Source organism: Syngnathus typhle, linkage group LG4, assembly GCF_033458585.1.
Source record: "Syngnathus typhle isolate RoL2023-S1 ecotype Sweden linkage group LG4, RoL_Styp_1.0, whole genome shotgun sequence".
NCBI classification, from domain to species: Eukaryota; Metazoa; Chordata; class Actinopteri; order Syngnathiformes; family Syngnathidae; genus Syngnathus; species Syngnathus typhle.
This window is the reverse complement of record NC_083741.1, coordinates 10,614,923-10,640,103: the sequence shown is the minus strand read 5'-3', so window position 1 is coordinate 10,640,103 and position 25,181 is coordinate 10,614,923. Positions and strand designations below refer to the sequence as shown.

Sequence of the window (25,181 nt, the reverse complement as noted above, 5' to 3'; positions counted from 1 at the left end):
ATAGTGGAAGTGGGGGTGAATGGGAGTGAATGTGGTAAGCATAAGATGAATAAAGGGAATAAATGTGGAATGGGTTGAATCGGTCGAAAAATGTAGAAATTAGAGTGGAAAAACGAAATTTTGGAGAATTTGGTTGAATTTCAAATGTGAAAGTTCGGAATTTTTGGTAAGTGGGAAGTTGTGGAATAGGTAGGCAAAAGATGAACAGTTGAAAGTTGGAATGGGTTGAATCGGTTGAAAAATGTAGAAATTAGAGTGGAAAAACTGAATTTTGGAGAATTTTGGTTGAATTTCAAATTTGAAAATTTGGAATTTTTGGTAAGTGGGAAGTTGTGGAATAGGTAGGCAAAAGATGAACAGTTGAAAGTTGGAATGGGTTGAATCGGTTGAAAAATGTAGAAATTAGAGTAGAAAAACAGAATTTGAGAGAATTTTGGTTGAATTTCAAATTTGAAAATTTGGAATTTTTGGTAAGTGGGAAGTTGTGGAATAGGTAGGCAAAAGATGAACAGTTGAAAGTTGGAATGGGTTGAATCGGTTGAAAAATGTAGAAGTTAGAGGTGAAAAACGAAATTTTGTGAAATGTGGAATGTGCCATTAAGAATGGATGGGGAAAAATTTGTCGGAATTTTGGGAATTTTGCGGAATCGGAAAATTTTCGGAATGAGAAAAATACAAGCGCTCATGTCGTGAATATTTGGAATACGTGAAAAGTGGAATGGAGTGAATCGGATGAATTTTGTGGAAGAAGAAGCGGGACAAAAAAGTGGCGGGAATAAAATAGAATAATAATAATAATAAAGTAAATGGAGTAGAATAACATATGTGTGAAGGCCTTCGCCTTCACACAATAAAGTAAATGGAGTAGAATAACATATGTGTGAAGGCCTTCGCCTTCACACAACTAGAATTTTGCAATTTCTGGAGAAATTGCGTGTGAAGGCGAAATGTATGAATAACTTTTTCGGGGAATGCTGCCGAACGATGTTGAAACGTGTTGAATTACTTGAGAAATGTAGAATATTTGGAGAATTTGTGGTGAATTTCAAAATTGAAAGTTTGGAATATTTGGTAAGTGGGAAGTTGTGGAATAGGTAGGCAAAAGATGAACAGTTGAAAGTTGGAATGGGTTGAATCGGTAGAAAAATGTAGAAGTTAGAGTAGAAAAACGAAATTTTGGAGAATTTGGTTGAATTTTAAATTTGGAATTGTTGGTAAGTGGGAAGTTGTGGAATAGGTAGGCAAAAGATGAACAGTTTAAAGTTGGAACGGGTTGAATCAGTTAAAAAATGTAGAAGTTAGAGCAAATGTTGAATCCCCATAGAGAATGAATGGGAAAATAAAAAAAAGCAATTGCGCCAAAATCTTTCTAAATTTGGAACAAAACCAAAAAAAACGGCCTCAGGAGGTTCACTTTTGGGGTAAAAATGTTGAAACGGGTTAAATCGGACAAAAAACGAAGACGTTAGCGCAAATGTAGCCATTTGGGGCACTTAGTGTTGAAATAAGGTCACTTCCGGCTTGATTCGGGTCATTTCCGGTGTAATTTGGGTCACTTCCGGTTTATTTGGGTCACTTCCGGTTTAAAATAGGTCACTTCCGGTTTAGCTGAGGTCACTTCCGGTTTATTTGGGGTCATTTCCGGTCTAAAAAGGTCACTTCCGGTTCATTTTGGGTCACTTCCGGTTTGATTTGGGGTGACTTCCGGTTTACCAGAGGTCACTTCCGGTCTATTTGGGGTCACTTCCGGTCTATTTGGGGTCACTTCCGGTTTATTTGGGTCACTTCCGGTTTAAAACAGGTCACTTCCGGTCTAGCTGAGGTCACTTCCGGTTTATTTGGGGTCATTTCCGGTCTAAAAAGGTAACTTCCGGTTCATTTTGGGTCACTTCCGGTTTGATTTGGGGTCACTTCCGGTTTACCAGAGGTCACTTCCGGTCTATTTGGGGTCACTTCCGGTCTATTTGGGGTCACTTCCGGTTTATTTGGGTCACTTCCGGTTTAATTTGGGTCACTTCCGGTTCGTCTGAGGTCACTTCCGGTTTATTAGGGGTCATTTCCGGTCTAAAAAGGCCACTTCCGGTACATTTGGGGTCACTTCCGGTTTGATTTGGGGTCACTTCCGGTTTACCTGAGGTCACTTCCGGTCTATTTGGGGTCACTTTCGGTTTGATCTGGGGCACTTCCGGTTCATTTTGGGTTCATTGGGGGCACTTGAGGGTCAATCCAAGATGGCCGCCACACTGGAATTGGGGGTCAAGGGTTGAATGTGTAGGCGTAGTGGAAGTGGGGGTGAATGGGAGTGAATGTGGGAAGCATAAGGTGAATGCATTTGGAATGGGTTGAATCGGTTGAAAAATGTAGAAATTAGAGTGGAATAACGGAATTTGAGAGAATTTTGGTTGAATTTCAAATTTGAGAATTTGGAATTTTTGGTAAGTGGGAAGTTGTGGAATAGGTAGGCAAAAGATGAACAGTTGAAAGTTGGAATGGGTTGAATCGGTTGAAAAATGTAGAAGTTAGAGGTGAAACACGAAATTTTGTGAAATGTGGAATGTGCCATTAAGAATGGATGGGGAAAAATTTGTCGGAATTTTGGGAATCTTGCGGAATCGGAAAATTTTCGGAATGAGAAAAATACAAGCGCTCATGTCGTGAATATTTGGAATACGTGAAAAGTGGAATGGAGTGAATCGGATGAATTTTGTGGAAGAAGAAGCGGGACAAAAAAGTGGCGGGAATAAAATAGAATAATAATAATAATAAAGTAAATGGAGTAGAATAACATATGTGTGAAGGCCTTCGCCTTCACACAACTAGAATTTTGCAATTTCTGGAGAAATTGCGTGTGAAGGCGAAATGTATGAATAACTTTTTCGGGGAATGCTGCCGAACGATGTTGAAACGTGTTGAATTACTTGAGAAATGTAGAATATTTGGAGAATTTGTGGTGAATTTCAAAATTGAAAGTTTGGAATATTTGGTAAGTGGGAAGTTGTGGAATAGGTAGGCAAAAGATGAACAGTGTAAAGTTGGAATGGGTTGAATCGGTAGAAAAATGTAGAAGTTAGAGTAGAAAAACGAAATTTTGGAGAATTTGGTTGAATTTTAAATTTGGAATTGTTGGTAAGTGGTAAGTTGTGGAATAGGTAGGCAAAAGATGAACAGTTGAAAGTTGGAACGGGTTGAATCAGTTAAAAAATGTACAAGTTAGAGCAAATGTTGAATCCCCATAGAGAATGAATGGGAAAATAAAAAAAAGCAATTGCGCCAAAATCTTTCTAAATTTGGAACAAAACCAAAAAAAACAGCCTCAGGAGGTTCACTTTTGGGGTAAAAATGTTGAAACGGGTTAAATCGGACAAAAAACGAAGACGTTAGCGCAAATGTAGCTATTTGGGGCACTTAGTGTTGAAATAAGGTCACTTCCGGCTTGATTCGGGTCATTTCCGGTCTAATTTGGGTCACTTCCGGTGTATTTGGGTCACTTCCGGTTTACTTTGGGTCACTTCCGGTTCGTCTGAGGTCACTTCCGGTTTATTTGGGGTCATTTCCGGTCTGAAAAGGTCACTTCCGGTTCATTTGTGGTCACTTCCGGTTTGATTTGGGGTCACTTCCGGTTTACCAGAGGTCACTTCCGGTCTATTTGGGGTCACTTCCGGTCTACTTGGGGTCACTTCCGGTTTATTTGGGTCACTTCCGGTTTAATTTGGGTCACTTCCGGTTCGTCTGAGGTCACTTCCGGTTTATTTGGGGTCATTTCCGGTCTGAAAAGGTCACTTCCGGTTCATTTGTGGTCACTTCCGGTTTGATTTGGGGTCACTTCCGGTTTACCAGAGGTCACTTCCGGTCTATTTGGGGTCACTTCCGGTCTATTTGGGGTCACTTCCGGTTTATTTGGGTCACTTCCGGTTTAATTTGGGTCACTTCCGGTTCGTCTGAGGTCACTTCCGGTTTATTAGGGGTCATTTCCGGTCTAAAAAGGTCACTTCTGGTACATTTGGGGTCACTTCCGGTTTGATTTGGGGTCACTTCCGGTTTACCTGAGGCCACTTCCGGTCTATTTGGGGTCACTTTCGGTTTGATTTGGGCCACTTCCGGTTCATTCTGGGTTCATTGGTGGCACTTCAGGGTCATCCAAGATGGCCGCCACACTGGAATTGGGGGTCAAGGGTTGAATTGTGTAAGCATAGTGGAAGTGGGGGTGAATGGGAGTGAATGTGGGAAGAATAAGGTGAATTAAGTGAATAAATTTGGAATGGGTTGAATCGGTTGAAAAATGTAGAAATGAGAAGGGAAAAAGGAATTGGGTGTGAATTTCAAAATAAAAGATGTGAAGTTTTTGGTAAGTGGGAAGTTGTGGAATAGGTAGAAAAATGATGAACAGTTGAAAGTTGGAATGGGTTGAATCGGTTGAAAAATGTAGAAACGAGAAGGGAAAAAGGAATTGGGTGGGAATTTCAAAATAAAAGATGTGAAGTTTTTGGGACGTGGGAAGTTGTGGAATAGGTAGAAAAATGATGAACAGTTGAAAGTTGGAATGGGTTGAATCGGTTGAAAAATGTAGAAATGACAAGGAGAAAAGGAAATATTGGAGAATTGGGTGTGAATTTCAAAATAAAAGATGTGAAGTTTTTGGTAAGTGGGAAGTTGTGGAATAGGTAGAAAAATGATGAACAGTTGAAAGTTGGAATGGGTTGAATCGGTTGAAAAATGTAGAAATGAGAAGGGAAAAGGAATTGGGTGTGAATTTCAAAATAAAAGATGTGAAGCTTTTGGTAAGTGGGAAGTTGTGGAATCAGTAGAAAAATAATGAACAGTTGAAAGTTGGAATGGGTTGAATCGGTTGAAAAATGTAGAAATTAGAGTAGAAAAACGAAATTTTAGAGAATTTTGGTTGAATTTCAAAATAAAAGATGTGAAGTTTTTGGTAAGTGGGACGTTGTGGAATAGGTAGGCAAAAGATGAACAGTTGAAAGTTGGAACGAGTTGAATCGGTTGAAAAATGTAGAAGTTAGAGGTTAAAAACGAAATTCTGTGAAAATTTGTCGGAATTTTTAACGTGAAAACGAGAAATTTTCGAATTTGGGAATTTTGGGAATGTCGAGAATCCTTCCGAATGTGATTAGAATGTGCTGAATGATGTGAATTTCAAATTGGAACGACGTAAATGTGAAATGTCGAATGTGCCATTAAGAATGAATGGGGAAAAATTTGTCGGAATTTTGGGAATTTTGCGGAATCGGAAAATTTTCGGAACGAGAAAAATATAAGCGCTCATGTCGTGAATATTTGGAATACGTGAAAAGTGGAATGGAGTGAATCGGATGAATTATGTGGAAGATGAAACGTGTCAAAAAAGTGTGGAGAATAAAAGAGAATAATAATAATAACTAGAATTTTGCAATTTCTGGAGAAATTGCGTGTGAAGGCGAAATGTATGAATAACTTTTTCGGGGAATGCTGCCGAACGATGTTGAAACGTGTTGAATTACTTGAGAAATGTAGAATATTTGGAGAATTTGTGGTGAATTTCAAAATTGGAAGTTTGGAATATTTGGTAAGTGGGAAGTTGTGGAATAGGTAGGCAAAATATGAACAGTTGAAAGTTGAAATGGGTTGAATCTGTTGAAAAATGCAGAAATTAGAGTAGAAAAACGAAATTTTGGAGAATTTGGTTGAATTTCGAATTTGGAATTTTTGGTAAGTGGGAAGTTGTGGAATAGGTAGGCAAAAGATGTACAGTTGAAAGTTGGAACGGGTTGAATCAGTTAAAAAATGTAGAAGTTAGAGCAAATGTTGAATCACCATAGAGAGAATGAATGGGAAAATAAAAAAAAGCAATTGCGCCAAAATCTTTCTAAATTTGGAACAAAACAAAAAAAACGGCCTCAGGAGGTTCACTTTTGGGGTAAAAATGTTGAAACGGGTTAAATCGGACAAAAAACGAAGACGTTAGCGCAAATGTAGCTATTTGGGGAACTTAGTGTTGAAATAAGGTCACTTCCGGCTTGATTCGGGTCATTTCCGGTCTAATTTGGGTCACTTCCGGTTTATTTGGGACACTTCCGGTTTAATACAGGTCACTTCCGGTTTAGCGGAGGTCACTTCCGGTTTATTTGGGGTCACTTCCGGTCTAAAAAGGTCACTTCCGGTTCATTTGGGGTCACTTCCGGTTTGATTTGGGGTCACTTCCGGTTTACCAGAGGTCACTTACGGTCTATTTGGGGTCACTTCCGGTTTATTTGGGTCACTTCCGGTTTAATTTGGGTCACTTCCGGTTCGTCTGAGGTCACTTCCGGTTTATAAGGGGTCATTTCCGGTCTAAAAAGGTCACTTCCGGTACATTTGGGGTCACTTCCGGTTTGATTTGGGGTCACTTCCGGTTTACCTGAGGTCACTTCCGGTCTATTTGGGGTCACTTTCGGTTTGATTTGGGCCACTTCCGGTTCATTCTGGGTTCATTGGTGGCACTTCAGGGTCATCCAAGATGGCCGCCACACTGGAATTGGGGGTCAAGGGTTGAATTGTGTAAGCGTAGTGGAAGTGGGGGTGAATGGGAGTGAATGTGGGAAGAATAAGGTGAATTAAGTGAATAAATTTGGAATGGGTTGAATCGGTTGAAAAATGTAGAAATGAGAAGGGAAAAAGGAATTGGGTGTGAATTTCAAAATAAAAGATGTGAAGTTTTTGGTAAGTGGGAAGTTGTGGAATAGGTAGAAAAATGATGAACAGTTGAAAGTTGGAATGGGTTGAATCGGTTGAAAAATGTAGAAATGAGAAGGGAAAAAGGAATTGGGTGGGAATTTCAAAATAAAAGATGTGAAGTTTTTGGGACGTGGGAAGTTGTGGAATAGGTAGAAAAATGATGAACAGTTGAAAGTTGGAATGGGTTGAATCGGTTGAAAAATGTAGAAATGAGAAGAATCGGTTGAAAAATGTAGAAATGAGAAGGGAAAAAGGAATTGGGTGTGAATTTCAAAATAAAAGATGTGAAGTTTTTGGTAAGTGGGAAGTTGTGGAATAGGTAGAAAAATGATGAACAGTTGAAAGTTGGAATGGGTTGAATCGGTTGAAAAATGTAGAAATGAGAAGGGAAAAAGGAATTGGGTGGGAATTTCAAAATAAAAGATGTGAAGTTTTTGGGACGTGGGAAGTTGTGGAATAGGTAGAAAAATGATGAACAGTTGAAAGTTGGAATGGGTTGAATCGGTTGAAAAATGTAGAAATGACAAGGAGAAAAGGAAATATTGGAGAATTGGGTGTGAATTTCAAAATAAAAGATGTGAAGTTTTTGGTAAGTGGGAAGTTGTGGAATAGGTAGAAAAATGATGAACAGTTGAAAGTTGGAATGGGTTGAATCGGTTGAAAAATGTAGAAATGAGAAGGGAAAAGGAATTGGGTGTGAATTTCAAAATAAAAGATGTGAAGCTTTTGGTAAGTGGGAAGTTGTGGAATCAGTAGAAAAATAATGAACAGTTGAAAGTTGGAATGGGTTGAATCGGTTGAAAAATGTAGAAATTAGAGTAGAAAAACGAAATTTTAGAGAATTTTGGTTGAATTTCAAAATAAAAGATGTGAAGTTTTTGGTAAGTGGGACGTTGTGGAATAGGTAGGCAAAAGATGAACAGTTGAAAGTTGGAACGAGTTGAATCGGTTGAAAAATGTAGAAGTTAGAGGTGAAAAACGAAATTTTGTGAAAATTTGTCGGAATTTTTAACGTGAAAACGAGAAATTTTCGAATTTGGGAATTTTGGGAATGTCGAGAATCCTTCCGAATGTGATTAGAATGTGCTGAATGATGTGAATTTCAAATTGGAACGACGTAAATGTGAAATGTCGAATGTGCCATTAAGAATGAATGGGGAAAAATTTGTCGGAATTTTGGGAATTTTGCGGAATCGGAAAATTTTCGGAACGAGAAAAATATAAGCGCTCATGTCGTGAATATTTGGAATACGTGAAAAGTGGAATGGAGTGAATCGGATGAATTATGTGGAAGATGAAACGTGTCAAAAAAGTGTGGAGAATAAAAGAGAATAATAATAATAATAATAATAATAATAGAGAATGGTGTAGAATAACATATGTGTGAAGGCCTTCGCCTTCACACAATAACTAGAATTTTGCAATTTCTGGAGAAATTGCGTGTGAAGGCGAAATGTATGAATAACTTTTTCGGGGAATGCTGCCGAACGATGTTGAAACGTGTTGAATTACTTGAGAAATGTAGAATATTTGGAGAATTTGTGGTGAATTTCAAAATTGGAAGTTTGGAATATTTGGTAAGTGGGAAGTTGTGGAATAGGTAGGCAAAATATGAACAGTTGAAAGTTGAAATGGGTTGAATCTGTTGAAAAATGCAGAAATTAGAGTAGAAAAACGAAATTTTGGAGAATTTGGTTGAATTTCGAATTTGGAATTTTTGGTAAGTGGGAAGTTGTGGAATAGGTAGGCAAAAGATGTACAGTTGAAAGTTGGAACGGGTTGAATCAGTTAAAAAATGTAGAAGTTAGAGCAAATGTTGAATCACCATAGAGAGAATGAATGGGAAAATAAAAAAAAGCAATTGCGCCAAAATCTTTCTAAATTTGGAACAAAACAAAAAAAACGGCCTCAGGAGGTTCACTTTTGGGGTAAAAATGTTGAAACGGGTTAAATCGGACAAAAAACGAAGACGTTAGCGCAAATGTAGCTATTTGGGGAACTTAGTGTTGAAATAAGGTCACTTCCGGCTTGATTCGGGTCATTTCCGGTCTAATTTGGGTCACTTCCGGTTTATTTGGGTCACTTCCGGTTTAAAACAGGTCACTTCCGGTTTAGCTGAGGTCACTTCCGGTTTATTTGGGGTCATTTCTGGTCTAAAAAGGTCACTTCCGGTTCATTTGGGGTCACTTCCGGTTTGATTTGGGGTCACTTCCGGTTTACCAGAGGTCACTTCCGGTCTATTTGGGGTCACTTCCGGTCTATTTGGGGTCACTTCCGGTTTATTTGGGTCACTTCCGGTTTAATTTGGGTCACTTCCGGTTCGTCTGAGGTCACTTCCGGTTTATTAGGGGTCATTTCCGGTCTAAAAAGGTCACTTCCGGTACATTTGGGGTCACTTCCGGTTTGATTTGGGGTCACTTCCGGTTTACCTGAGGTCACTTCCGGTCTATTTGGGGTCACTTTCGGTTGGATTTGGGCCACTTCCGGTTCATTCTGGGTTCATTGGTGGCACTTCAGGGTCATCCAAGATGGCCGCCACACTGGAATTGGGGGTCAAGGGTTGAATTGTGTAAGCATAGTGGAAGTGGGGGTGAATGGGAGTGAATGTGGGAAGAATAAGGTGAATTAAGTGAATAAATTTGGAATGGGTTGAATCTGTTGAAAAATGTAGAAATGAGAAGGGAAAAAGGAATTGGGTGTGAATTTCAAAATAAAAGATGTGAAGTTTTTGGTAAGTGGGAAGTTGTGGAATAGGTAGAAAAATGATGAACAGTTGAAAGTTGGAATGGGTTGAATCGGTTGAAAAATGTAGAAATGAGAAGGAGAAACGGAAATATTGGAGAATTGGGTGTGAATTTCAAAATAAAAGATGTGAAGTTTTTGGTAAGTGGGAAGTTGTGGAATAGGTAGAAAAATGATGAACAGTTGAAAGTTGGAATGGGTTGAATCGGTTGAAAAATGTAGAAATGAGAAGGGAAAAGGAATTGGGTGTGAATTTCAAAATAAAAGATGTGAAGCTTTTGGTAAGTGGGAAGTTGTGGAATCAGTAGAAAAATAATGAACAGTTGAAAGTTGGAATGGGTTGAATCGGTTGAAAAATGTAGAAATTAGAGTAGAAAAACGAAATTTTAGAGAATTTTGGTTGAATTTCAAAATAAAAGATGTGAAGTTTTTGGTAAGTGGGACGTTGTGGAATAGGTAGGCAAAAGATGAACAGTTGAAAGTTGGAACGAGTTGAATCGGTTGAAAAATGTAGAAGTTAGAGGTGAAAAACGAAATTTTGTGAAAATTTGTCGGAATTTTTAACGTGAAAACGTGAAATTTTCGAATTTGGGAATTTTGGGAATGTCGAGAATCCTTCCGAATGTGATTAGAATGTGCTGAATGATGTGAATTTCAAATTGGAACGACGTAAATGTGAAATGTCGAATGTGCCATTAAGAATGAATGGGGAAAAATTTGTCGGAATTTTGGGAATTTTGCGGAATCGGAAAATTTTCGGAACGAGCAAAATACAAGCGCTCGTCGCGTGAATATTTGGAATACGTGAAAAGTGGAATGGAGTGAATCGGATGAATTATGTGGAAGATGAAACGTGTCAAAAAAGTGTGGAGAAACGTAGAGAATAATAATAACTAGAATTTTGCAATTTCTGGAGAAATTGCGTGTGAAGGCGAAATGTATGAATAACTTTTTCGGGGAATGCTGCCGAACGATGTTGAAACGTGTTGAATTACTTGAGAAATGTAGAATATTTGGAGAATTTGTGGTGAATTTCAAAATTGGAAGTTTGGAATATTTGGTAAGTGGGAAGTTGTGGAATAGGTAGGCAAAATATGAACAGTTGAAAGTTGAAATGGGTTGAATCTGTTGAAAAATGCAGAAATTAGAGTAGAAAAACGAAATTTTGGAGAATTTGGTTGAATTTCGAATTTGGAATTTTTGGTAAGTGGGAAGTTGTGGAATAGGTAGGCAAAAGATGTACAGTTGAAAGTTGGAACGGGTTGAATCAGTTAAAAAATGTAGAAGTTAGAGCAAATGTTGAATCACCATAGAGAGAATGAATGGGAAAATAAAAAAAAGCAATTGCGCCAAAATCTTTCTAAATTTGGAACAAAACAAAAAAAACGGCCTCAGGAGGTTCACTTTTGGGGTAAAAATGTTGAAACGGGTTAAATCGGACAAAAAACGAAGACGTTAGCGCAAATGTAGCTATTTGGGGAACTTAGTGTTGAAATAAGGTCACTTCCGGCTTGATTCGGGTCATTTCCGGTCTAATTTGGGTCACTTCCGGTTTATTTGGGTCACTTCCGGTTTAAAACAGGTCACTTCCGGTTTAGCTGAGGTCACTTCCGGTTTATTTGGGGTCACTTCCGGTCCAAAAGGGTCACTTCCGGTTCATTTGGGGTCACTTCCGGTTTGATTTGGGGTCACTTCCGGTTTACCAGAGGTCACTTCCGGTCTATTTGGGGTCACTTCCGGTTTATTTGGGTCACTTCCGGTTTAATTTGGGTCACTTCCGGTTCGTCTGAGGTCACTTCCGGTTTATAAGGGGTCATTTCCGGTCTAAAAAGGTCACTTCCGGTACATTTGGGGTCACTTCCGGTTTGATTTGGGGTCACTTCCGGTTTACCTGAGGTCACTTCCGGTCTATTTGGGGTCACTTCCGGTTTAATTTGGGTCACTTCCGGTTCGTCTGAGGTCACTTCCGGTTTATTAGGGGTCATTTCCGGTCTAAAAAGGTCACTTCCGGTACATTTGGGGTCACTTCCGGTTTGATTTGGGGTCACTTCCGGTTTACCTGAGGTCACTTCCGGTCTATTTGGGGTCACTTTCGGTTTGATTTGGGCCACTTCCGGTTCATTCTGGGTTCATTGGTGGCACTTCAGGGTCATCCAAGATGGCCGCCACACTGGAATTGGGGGTCAAGGGTTGAATTGTGTAAGCATAGTGGAAGTGGGGGTGAATGGGAGTGAATGTGGGAAGAATAAGGTGAATTAAGTGAATAAATTTGGAATGGGTTGAATCTGTTGAAAAATGTAGAAATGAGAAGGGAAAAAGGAATTGGGTGTGAATTTCAAAATAAAAGATGTGAAGTTTTTGGTAAGTGGGAAGTTGTGGAATAGGTAGAAAAATGATGAACAGTTGAAAGTTGGAATGGGTTGAATCGGTTGAAAAATGTAGAAATGAGAAGGAGAAACGGAAATATTGGAGAATTGGGTGTGAATTTCAAAATAAAAGATGTGAAGTTTTTGGTAAGTGGGAAGTTGTGGAATAGGTAGAAAAATGATGAACAGTTGAAAGTTGGAATGGGTTGAATCGGTTGAAAAATGTAGAAATGAGAAGGGAAAAGGAATTGGGTGTGAATTTCAAAATAAAAGATGTGAAGCTTTTGGTAAGTGGGAAGTTGTGGAATCAGTAGAAAAATAATGAACAGTTGAAAGTTGGAATGGGTTGAATCGGTTGAAAAATGTAGAAATTAGAGTAGAAAAACGAAATTTTAGAGAATTTTGGTTGAATTTCAAAATAAAAGATGTGAAGTTTTTGGTAAGTGGGACGTTGTGGAATAGGTAGGCAAAAGATGAACAGTTGAAAGTTGGAACGAGTTGAATCGGTTGAAAAATGTAGAAGTTAGAGGTGAAAAACGAAATTTTGTGAAAATTTGTCGGAATTTTTAACGTGAAAACGTGAAATTTTCGAATTTGGGAATTTTGGGAATGTCGAGAATCCTTCCGAATGTGATTAGAATGTGCTGAATGATGTGAATTTCAAATTGGAACGACGTAAATGTGAAATGTCGAATGTGCCATTAAGAATGAATGGGGAAAAATTTGTCGGAATTTTGGGAATTTTGCGGAATCGGAAAATTTTCGGAACGAGCAAAATACAAGCGCTCGTCGCGTGAATATTTGGAATACGTGAAAAGTGGAATGGAGTGAATCGGATGAATTATGTGGAAGATGAAACGTGTCAAAAAAGTGTGGAGAAACGTAGAGAATAATAATAATAATAATAATAGAGAATGGTGTAGAATAACATATGTGTGAAGGCCTTCGCCTTCACACAATAATAATAGAGAATGGTGTAGAATAACATATGTGTGAAGGCCTTCGCCTTCACACAATAATAATAATAGAGAATGGTGTAGAATAACATATGTGTGAAGGCCTTCGCCTTCACACAATAATAGAGAATGGTGTAGAATAACATATGTGTGAAGGCCTTCGCCTTCACACAATGAGGGCTGCAGCACAAAATGAAGAAGCCTCTGTCCAATAATATCAAGACCTCTATTCATTACGGCGGTTGTACAATACATCACGCAGCAACTTTGCAACGCGTATCATTTTACAGTATGAATATATGGGTTCACTGGAAGATCTTTAGAGAAGAATTTTGGTAGCTCATTCACTTGCAAAATATGGAACTCTATCCTCAAATGCAATAAAAGCACAGGTGAAGTACAAACAGTCAAATCAATGTCCTGTCCCCTAAGGTGTCCTTGAGAGCTCAGAGCTTCCTCCTCAGTCAGATTATCTAATGCCATGGTCTCCACTTTCAGTTATACTGATGAAATCCAAATCTACTTATCTACCAAATCCTTTGGCATGCAAAGTAACTTTCTCAAATTTAACTGTACCAAATCTGACTTTATCATAATAGGTCCCAAATCTCTCACCTCACCACCCCTAAACGTTTGCCTCTCTTCAGATAAGCCCACCTTCTCACCTACACCCCACTGCTGGAACCTCATCATGTTTAATAATCTCACCTTCTCCCACATTAAAGAAGTAACAAAACCAGCTCATATCACCTTAAAAATATTACACAATACAACACAATACAAGGCTCGATCCCCTCTGAGGCTCCACTTCGGCCTCAGACTTCCAGTAGTGTCTGGTCTGCGGACCTGAGGCGTAGGGGGAGAGAGGTAAACTGATGCAAGGCCATTTAGAGATTTGAAAAGCAAATAGAACACAGTACAATGAAAAAAGCAAGGGCCCCCGAATATAACCTTGTGGAACACCATACACCCCAGAGGGGCAAAGCGAGCCTCAAAGTGACTTAGGTTAGTCCAGCCAAATAGGATCTAAACAACTCTAGCATTGCCAGTAATGCTAATTTGGTGCTGCAAATAAGACAGCAGAATACTGTGGTCCGCCGTATCGAACGCTGCAGTTAAATCCAACCAAAATATTGGCCGCATTTGCCCCTCCCTCTCTTTCTCTGCAGCTGAAACCCTTATCCAGGCCTTTATATCGTCTCTCATTGATTACTGTAACAGCATCCTTTCAGCACGCCCTCAAATCTACTCAGCAAAATTCAATACATTCAAAACTCTTTCCCCCAATTCCTCACCCATACCCCGTCCCCGTGGCCACATCACCGTTGTCCCTCATAATTCTCATTGTCTTCTGATGCCTTACCGCATCAAATTAAACATTTACATATTCATTCATAAAGACTTCCATAACCAGGCTCACAACTAACTACATTAAAGACTTCCTCCATCCTCCGCTAATAATCTCGAGGTCCCAAGGACAGAGCATTCTTTGGAATTCACTCCCATCCATAGCACTGTTGACCCCTCTATTCACAAGAACGAAAATTAAAACCATAACTGTGCTGCACTGCCTTAATTCTCCATTAACTTGATTGATTGGTTGATTGATTGATTTATTGGTTGACTGATTGATTGATTGATTGATTGATTGATTGATTGCTTGATTGCTTGATTGCTTGATTGCTTGATTGCTTGATTGCTTGATTGATTGATTGATTGATTGATTGATTGATTGATTGATTGATTGATTGATTGATTGATTGATCGATTAACCCTGATCTTAACCGCGGGAAGAGAATGAAACACACACACAAAAATCATCTGGGGGGGAAATGAGAAACATTGAGAAGGAGCCCCAGATAATAAACAGCTTCTTATTTTCCATCTCATAATTTTTAGGGTCAAACAAGATTTACGTATTGTGATATACTATATAGTATATAGCAACATAGCAAAACCTCCTGTCATATAGTTGCAATATTGCATGGTTTAGTTATTTAAATATACATCGAGGCTGCATTTAAACATTTGTAACTTGACTCCAGATCATGTTGCACGGTGGCTCGTAATCCAAAGAAAGGCTTACGTAGTAAAACAAAATAGCCCCCGAAGCTTCAGATAAAGTTGCTTAAAATGATCCCTGGGGCAGTGTGTATTATATTTTGTCAGAGAATGAAAAGACAATAAAACTGACAGTGGGGCTATGATTCCAAGGAGTACCACCCTAAACTTGTCGCTTGGCTTAAGGGAGAAGGGAATGAGGAAAAACAGGCCTAGTCACTGTCAAGCCTCCATTGAGGTACAAAACAAAACTTTTCACTCAGTAATATGGAATAGCTCCCTCCGCTGGTGTGAAAAACCCACAACATACTCAGCATATCCATCCCACCCGCTGCTTCATTAAGTTGGTGTGCCTCAGGGCTCACATTTGAGATCAGTCATGGTTTTGGCATTATCCACAGTACATGAAAACAAGCCATTGAAAAAAATAATGCCTCATGCCCCTTGAGTTTATCTTCAATTGAGAATCAGATTCCTAATATATCAATGTGTTTTGTATAAGCAAAAAAGAACACACCTCATATTTTAGTAGCTCAGCAGAACAAAGTTATGAAGGATTCAGTGTTCCATCTGTAAGTTGCTTCATGCTTTCTGGTTAACACAAATCTTTCAGAAGAGAGAGAGAGGGGGGAGGATCCAATGCACCAAGAAAAAGAAATCAACAGAATGAATGAACTTCATGAAGTCTTTTCATTTTCATCTTAAGCTTTATGTACGTATGCATATGCACATATTATCTGCTTTTATTTTTTGAAAATCCTGTCTACCACTATCAATAAAAAGAAAATCATTATTTTTATTACTCTTACTGGGGGAGTGACCCATCTTAGATGTATATTTGATTACATATGTCCTAAAATAAGTGGAATAACATCATTTCCATAGAAAGTAAGTTAATATTGAGCATGAGTTTTAGTAGAATCCTTTCCTGTCATCAGCTGTTCCTTATCTCAAGCCATCTGCCCACATTACTTTTTTGTGTTGATTTTGAGCTTGTTGGTCATAAGTTCAGCATTACATGTTCTTACATGACTGAGTCACTAACTGAAAGCATTACTCAGTTGTTGGAGCTGATTCTTTCAGGATAGTGACATAAGAAACACATGAGAGAAATAATTTACCATGAATGAAACTTGGGCGTCCCTCTTAAAGCTGCTGCCCATGCGACCCGACCCCGGATAAGCAGAAGATGGATGGATGGATGGATGGATGGATGGATGGATGGATGGAAACTTAATTTATAAGATCCATTTAATATAGATGGATTGTAAAGCTGGTCCAAAACAATTAGGCTATGAATTGACCATGAAAATCAATAACATTCATTTCTTTTAACGTCATCAAATCTATGGGGAAAATGATTTTGAATGATGGTGATGGACCATACAATATTTGATATTCTGTACTCCTGGTCCAATTTCTGTGCATAAAGGATAGAAACCTGTGTTCGGCATACCATGCACAAGTCCAGGTGGATGCACAGGTCAACTGTATCTTCTGCCATCCAATGGAAGTGCATTACTTCTTCTGTTTGTCACTATATATTGCTAGCATAGTTAGATAATGTATTTTTAGGTAACAAATCATATTTGGCCCAATGAAGTGAAATTGCATAATTTCCCATGGCACACATTTCTCACAACACTACTGCCATGGCACAGTGGTGTTTAATCACTGCTACACAGTAGCCCCATCTGCATTTAAAAATTCCCTTGTGCATTCTATTAAATATGTTGGATCTTTACTAATTAGGTTCTGATTGCACTGATGCTCTTCTACCGAGTAGCAGTTAACAGAATGACAAGAGCTTAACAAGATGTTCGCCCCCGGTGACCTTAACACGTTTGTGTTTCTCTTTCCAGCACACCCGTGACTCTAAGTGGTTATAGAACGATCCATCTATCCATGATCTTAGCTGCTTATCCTCACAAGGGTCGTCGGCAGGATGGAGCCTATCCCAGCAGTCTTTTGGCGGTAGGCGGGGTACACCCTAAAGTGGTCACCAGGCAGTTGATTGTAGTTGAATTGTGTTCATTACCGTATTTTCCGGACTATAAGGCGCACCGGACTATGAGGCGCACCATCAATGAATGACCCATTTTAAAACTTTGTCCTTATATAAGGCACACCAGGCTATAAGGCGCAGCATTAATGCATCATATCAGATTTTTAATCCATATCAAATAATTGTCCATTTTATCTTTTTTATTTCAACTTCAGACGCAACAAATTATTTTATAATCACAAAGTAATGATCCATAGTCTTTTTGATTCATGATTCATAGTCTTCAGCGGGTCACTTATGATTGATTTCATGACACAATGCTTCGGGCCAGTTTAAATTTAGGAATTTGGTCCATATAAAGGCGCACCGGACTATAAGGCGCACTGTCGGCTTTTGAGAAAATTTTAGGTTTTTAGGTGCGCCTTATAGTCCGGAAAATACGCTATGTCTTCGTTGATGATAGCCATTGTATTTTTTTGTTCAGACAAGGTGTACAGGTCTTACTCTTACAGGTTTTTTAAGGTAAGATCTGTATACCTTGTCTGAACAAAAGAATGCAATGGCTATGGTCACCAGGCAATCGCTGGGCACACATAGACAAACAACCATCCCAACTTCCTGCTCTACTGCATGGTTTTCTCTTTATCAAATGGCAAAATAATGGAATATTTCATGGTGGAGTTGTCAGTTCAAGTGAACTCATATCCACATGCCAATTAAATAATGTACATGCACACTGCTCAGCTCAAATTCTTTGACAGCAATCTCAGCTCTCATTCTGTTGCCCTTGGACTGTGGGGATACTTTTCTCTTAGATTATTGAATAACGTTATAATAAAGGCTCGGCAGTACAAAATATATTTATTGACTTTATGAATGATGCAAGGGAGTGTCCGTTTGTCTGTTCGTCCACCCGCCAACCCAAAAATCCATCCTCCATCATCTATCCACCCAACCACCAACTGACCCATTCACACACTAACCCGTCCGCCCGTTCGTCCGTCCGTCCATCCATCCATCCATCCATCCATCCATCCATCCATCCATCCATCCATCCATCCATCCATCCATCCATCCATCCATCCATCCATAATCTTGCAAAATACTCATGTCTTTAATAAATAATTATGTGTGCTTTATCATAGTCAAAGTGTCAAGACAGACAAAGAGGTCAAAATTGTGTTTCCTACTATCCCACGGTGACAAGACATATTATACATTCAAGTAAACAATACATAAAGTAAAAATAAGAAGGCACATACAATGAATAAATAAGAGCAATGAATAAATAAGAGCAACTTGGTGGAAATGGTCCAATTGTGCATACGGCAGACTGTCAGTATAATAGCGCAAAAGTACAGGAGGAGTAGTGCAAGTGGAGTAGTGCAAGGCAGCCACCGTGGCCCGTAACTAATGTAATTTATGTAACTGAAACAGAATACAGTTACATTTATTCATGTATTCTGGATACGTAAAGCTGGTACATGTATTATGCCATTACTCCCTAAGTCTGATAACAGCACAAAACGATACCTGTGATACATGATGATCTGTTGGTATTGAGTGGTATAAATTAGGAAATATTCCATGTATCCTGGTTCAAGACAAGTATTGACACAATGGTTGTATATCACTAGAAGGCAGTGTATAGCTTTGTGCAGACAGCATGGTGAGAGGCCATTCGACAACAGGTAGGAGGGATTGCATGGAACAAACCATTTTTGAGACAAGGGCGATACTTTTTTAAATATTCCGTTTCAATAAAGTACTTGATAGTTTAGCTTTTTTTTTTTTTTTACTTATTCCAGAATGACATACAATGTAAAAAATATATAATATGAATTTCTAAAATTTTAGAGGTGATGTGAGTCAATTAAGGCGCTCTAGAAACACCAAAGCTCCTCATTCACGAAGCACAAAAGAGCAGCTTGAAGCTCAATTGACAAGGTGAGTCAATATTTCAACACGGGGGTGGTGACCGCTGTGACTGTAATGTATTTAATGTAATGGTTTATTTTCTGACTAGCCAATGTCTGCCACAGAGGCTAAGAGTCAGAACTTTAATTTACAGACTTGTCTCATCCTTGCATAAGCCCAGTTTACCTCCCCCACACAATTTATGAGGAACATTTTCCTTGTCTATAATTAGTTCAGAGAAATGCAGTTTTCCTTTCAAAATGTCCCACCCATACGAAATCACAAAGATTAACCGTAAAAATGTCCACCTGAATATGATCCGTACTCCAGTAGCACGTCTTCGTGGAAAAAAATTCTCACAAATGTATGAAACATGGTCAACGGGTCATACATGCACAAACATCTACTGCATTCACATTCTGTGCTGCCTTCTTTTTCATAATTAGTTTCTCTTTCTGTAATGCTTTTAAATGTTTTATGCAAAGACCTTTGAGTTATCTTGTATTTGAAATGTGCTATACAAATAAACTTACCTGGCATAATTCCCTCTCGGAGTGTGGCTTGTTTAGGCAACTGAAGACTTAGCAACCCCCTAACAACAAGTGAAGAAAAGAAAGGTTACAATACAACGACTACTATTATATCATACTCATGTTTCAAAAAATTGTCCGCAAACAGAACAAAATGATAAATGGATCGAAAGGCTGGTATCAGCACAGATAACGATTCCTGGTGTCAGTACTCACCCATCTGTGATTCAGCGAATTTGTGATGTGATTCGTCTCCTTTCGGTATGTGATGGAAAAATGGCGGTGAAACATGTCAGCCTCCTTCCTGTAAGGTGAGGCAGGGCCCATGTAATATAATTGGCGATTAGGGAAATCAGCCTGAGGTTTGCTTGAAATGTCAGTGGCTTTTTATAAATCTCTAGTCAAAGCTATTAAGCCTAACCAATCTTGGTTCTTCATATTTTGTGCTCTACAACAGACCCATTTCACAGGCTGGCCTGAGTGATTCTTTCTCTGGTTCATTTGCTCAATACGGTCAAGAACAGACCCTGCACCCCAAAGGCCATATATGAACATTTGAGCAACGTCGCGAAAAAGCAAAGGGTGATGATGGGTGAAAGGAACGGATAATCTATCAAAACGGGCTACTCAAATGAAACCCACAATGACGGATAATACTGTTGCGAGTCCACTCCCCAACTTGCCCTCCTTCTCTTTTAGACTTTATCTTGAGAAGCAGCCAGTTCCTTAACATCCCAGCAGGAGCCCCCTGCGTGGAGAGACTGGCCTTATAACTGGCAGCGTAGAAACATGGACTCCAAAACGAATACTCTATGCAGTATGGAATTTGCCTTGGTGGCCGCTTTGAATTACTGGCCTTTAAATATGATGAAAGAGACCAACTGTGGAGCCCCCTTGCATTTTCTGTCACTTCATGAGTAAATATTTACAATTTTTGGGGAAACCCTGTTGATACATTAAAATTCTAAATATCCTGCTGTGATTGTAAAGGCTGGTGGATGTTATGACTTGCACTTGTTCCAAAGCCTTTCACTTTCTTAGTCCTAATTTGACAACTTTTTGTGCTTACTTCCTCTCCAGACGGGCCCGGCTTGCAGTTTTTGTTGCTATGAAGGGGAGGCTTTCTATCGCTCATAATGAGCATCTTTCAGTTACTTAAGGGGCTTTCTCTGTAACACATGAAGCTTTCCAAAGATCTGCAACCGCAGGCTGCCTTCCCTCTGGCTCACCTCCCACCTTCCCCTTCAGCCTCAGCTCTTGTGGTTAAGAGCCTTCTTCCTGCCAGAGGAGGTTGACTGTTGTTTCTGGAATTGCCATGGCCACTTACACGGGCTCTATCAATCAACATGGACTGCAAATCCTTAAAAAGAGCCAGGCGAGCTCCGGTAAATAGAAAATGAGAAGTCGCACCTAATGTTCCGTGGGTTTTTTGTGTTTACGGGGCCTAAAGAAAGCATTGTCTTTGACCTGACACAAATGTAGAGGGTCTCACAAGTGTTTCATTTTGATGGTCTATGGCCAATTTTACTCGCATATTTTCTGTTATTCCCCCATTTTCCACTTAAGTGTGAATTTGTTGTTGCTGTGTAATGGTTTGTCCAAGATGGATGATCATAGGAGGTGACCGGTGGACGGGGCACATTGAGTATATGCGATCCAGTCTGACAATGAAATTGAAAATGTCATTTTGCAATAACGGGAAACTGGATGCCGTATGACAAGGAAGGACGATGAGTAGAGGGCCCTCCAACAGGGAAGCAAAATGCTGCAATCTGTTCTGGCAGAACAGATTGAAACGATTACTGTGAAGGGAACACTCGGTTGAGGGATTTTTTTTTTCCCCTCCTTCCCTTACCCTCAGATTCATCTGACAAGGTGGATTCTCTGACCAATGTGAGAATGTTATGAGTTAGGGCAGTTACTGCCAAATCCTGCCTTGCTGTGTATTGCATCTTGAATTATTTTTGGTCCTGTGAGTTATGGTGCATGTGATTAAGATGAAGACTGATGATGAGATAATTACACTTTTCGGAAATTATATGCTGCGTTCCAGACACATAAAGACTACATAAATAATGTTTTCAGTGCGATAAAACTCCATTGGAATTTTCTGTCCTGACTCTGGCTCGCTTGGTAAGATGTTGTTTTGAAAAGCAGCATAACGTCCGGGCTGTTCAATAAATCAAATCAACATGAAATGCAATGTACACATGACACTATGCCAGAAGTGAAGCTGACAGTGATAGACTCCAAAACAATGGGAATTCCTGGAAAAATGTCAACAACTACTCTGGGTATTACTAAAAGGCTGCTTGTGGAGGATCTGAGGGTCCGCAAGGGTTAATGATCTGCATTATAAGAGGGGCCAAAACCATAAAGGGTGTAATAAATTAATCTAAAATCTCTGTTGTAACACACAAAAAGTCTCTTTCTGCTCCTGGGCTGCTGAATTCTGTAGTAGTTGTAAGTTACCAATAACGAACTGAATTTTCTTTATTCATCAGGGTGTTATAAAGCAAAATGCTATTCCTATCTTAGTTAACTGTTTTTTTTTTTTTTTTTGAAAATATTAGTACCAGTATGTCTTAGGTTAAAGTTTAAGTAACAAGGTCAGTCCTCCATTGGCTCATATTAAAACACGCAAAATTATTGTTTGAAAATGTACTGTCCCTAAAATCCCCAGTTGATGTATCAGTGCTGTAGTAGTTTTCTTAGTAGCTCCAATTTTATCCTGACGTAGCAGCACCAATAAATCTGGCTGATTTCTTTGCCATCGTTAAGTTACAAACCAATGTTCTGATTAAATCTAAAACGATTAAGTAGTAAAACGACCTGAAAGATCTTCAAGCAAACGCAACACAGAACATAGCATGCAACATATCACACAGAAAAAAAAAAGCATTAACTCCTGAGACCCATTACAATGCATTACTCTTGCATGCCTGAATCCTCTACAATAGTAGTTTTTTATCCCTGCTCTGTAATTAGGTCTCCCTGAAAAAAAAAAAGTCGATTTGTTTACCCCGATGTTTTCTAACTCATTATGTCTGTAAAACATCCCCCCGGAGAATTCCGCATGCTGTCTATAAGTGCATAAATTGCTCGGGTTGCTTTCAGCAGTGATTGATAATCGTTTATTCCTTTATTTTCTAATTGGGTATCAATCATAAAATAAAACCATGGCAATAGAAAGCGCTGTAGCTGCATTACATTTGTAAGCACACAACATGATGCTTTTAGGGTCGAGGTTGGCTTTTAAGGAGTCTTTTGAAAACAGACAATACTCAGTATATCAACTTGACAAATTAACCTTGATGAAGTGCACAGGATGTGTAGTTCTGCATTCCCAGCTTTCATCAGTGGAGTGTTGGAGACATTATACTGTATATTCAAAAGTAATGTCTAATTTTTTTATTGATGAATAATTTGAGTTATTGATTATTATCCATCCACTCATTATCTGAACTGCTTTTCTTTCTGGAACCTATCCCAACTGATTTCGGGACAGTAGGTGGTATACACCCCAAACCGGGCACCAGCCAATCACAGGGCAAACATACGTAGATCAATCATTCAATCAATCATTCAATCAATCATTCGCACACAACCAACTACACTTATGTGTAATTTGGAGTGCTCAATCTGTCTACCATGCTTGTTTTTTGGAATGGGGGAGGAAACGACAGTACCTGGAGGAATCCCACGCAGACATGGGGAGAACATGCAAACTCCACACAAGAAGCCCGGAGGCGGGATGGATGGATGGATGGATGGATGGATGGATGGATGGATGGATGGATGCATGCATGCATGGATGGATGGATGGATGGATGGATGATCTAACTGCTAACTGTGACAATGTGTAGGATAACACTTTTAGAGGTTGATTTCCCACTGCCAATCATGGTAGGAGTTTAAAAAAATTAAATTGAATATAGGCACCAGCATGCCCGAGGCCCTCATCAGGATAAGCGGTTCAGGAAATTTATGGATTAGTGGACATTCGTAAAACAATACTCAAGATATACGTTTTGTACGCGGGTTAAGACTGCCCAAAAATGAGGGATTCTGTAATACCAATTGAATGTGTGGCCAATTCAAAGTGAAATCGCTCTTTGATTGATCATCTAATGTGATAATTATTGATAGATTAATGAATATATAATTCATAGTACCAGCATTGTGGAAACAGAAATAGCAAAGCAAAGTCAAATATAAGAACATTATCCGTTCTTATATTATATATTATTGAATTCAACTGCTTCATCTATTTTCTTTACAGTCTGTGGTTAACATTCTGTGTCTCATTTTAAAATTGCAAAAACAACCTTCATCATGATCAGAAATACTGTTCAGCTTCGGCAGATTTTGCTGATTATCTGGAATTGGTGACCAGTCATACACATTTGCAAGTCTCTGCAGCCACTGTAGGTTTAGGTTCTGAAGCAAAGAACCTTACTACAGAAATCTACTTCTTAGCTCCAATAAGCACATTTAATAACAAAAGTCATTAAAGCTCAGGTGACGTTAGAGGAAGTTAAACAGATGGCCACCCATCATGTGTGCGCTTGTGCTCAAGGTTCACTGCGTTTTGTGAGCGTATGGCTGTGGTCGCAGTGTGCTCGGTTTATCCTGCACCGTTGGCACGGATCAGCCCATGTCAGAGGATTGTCCGGCTGATTGAACATGTTGAATCAGGGAGACCGGCGGTGAGAGAAATCACTCTCGCTGGCTCATCAGCTTTGACCAAACACAGGTTGAATAGCAAAAGAAAACAAAAACACTCCCAGCTTTATAGTGAAATAGCCTTGTCTTATTAAAGACATTTTCGTGCTTATCTACAAGCCTGGTTGTTATACCAGAAGTGTTTTTGGAGCTGCATTCAGTTTGAGTCCACACTTTATTATAGCGTTATGGGACTCTGTGAACCTGCAGAGCCTTCAGTCTGTTTTCTTTACTATATGGCCCGAATGTAATTCCTGAATCCAATTATTTAATTCTATTTTGCGGTAACTGACTGTCTCCCAACAAAGACCCTTGCATATTAATGAGTGACAAATCTACAGAACTAAAATAACTCACCATTTCTTTTCATGTTATGTTTCTCGGTGGAGGTATGCGGTTTCTTTCGTTGTCATCTTCAATCCCTATAAGAAATGAGATTTTACATGAGAGGGCTTTGCTTGAATTGTCACCACTGTGAGTAGTGTGGCACACAGCTTGTCTCAACTGGCTCCCTGTTAACAGCATAGCACCTGCAGATCTGCACTGCTAGCACCTCCCATTAACGGTCACTGCTGCAGAGATGCCATAAAGATCATAACACTGAATCATTTCCTCCAACATTTTCTGAGATACACATGTTGGCAGAGGACAGGCGTGATAACAATATGCATACCCAACATTTAGTTGGGATTGAATGGGAATAAGTAAAGGAAGGAGTTGTCACAGACTGTTGATGAACACATTCGGTGTGATACTATGAACACACCCAAAGCCATGTGCGACTGTGCAATTATAGCACATTTACTGCACCAGCTGCTGTATCAATGTGCGGTGTGACAAACACTCCCAGGAGATTGAACCGTAACTGGCTTTGAAATACAGCAGAGAAATATTTTCACACTTGAGCTTGTGCAAAAAGAATATGAAGTCAGTGGATCGATTTGATGCTGCTGAAATACGAGATTGAAATTGCATCACGAAAACCACAGAAGTTTGTTGAACTTAAGTCAAGGCCATTGCTTGTATGCAACTATATGATTGCAATAGAAAATTCAAAGAGGCAAATTAGAACATATGGTGATGAGAGACGAATAGATTGGGTTTAATTAACATAGATGAATGAAGAGTAATGACTATTTTTGATTGATGGGACATCACATTAAACCAGCAA

The 25,181-nt window shown here is 39.2% G+C and overlaps 1 protein-coding gene across 1 annotated transcript in view; it reads right to left on the bottom strand.

Annotated features, from left to right (window-relative positions):
- neo1a (neogenin 1a) overlaps positions 1-19,310 on the bottom strand; it is a 141,997-nt gene extending 122,687 nt beyond the window's left edge. The window contains exon 1 of the mRNA XM_061277124.1: positions 19,289-19,310. Within this exon, the coding sequence (XP_061133108.1) occupies positions 19,289-19,295 (7 nt within the window). The 5' untranslated portion in view covers positions 19,296-19,310. The remainder of the gene's footprint in view (positions 1-19,288) is intronic.
- Between the last annotated feature and the right edge of the window lie 5,871 nt (positions 19,311-25,181).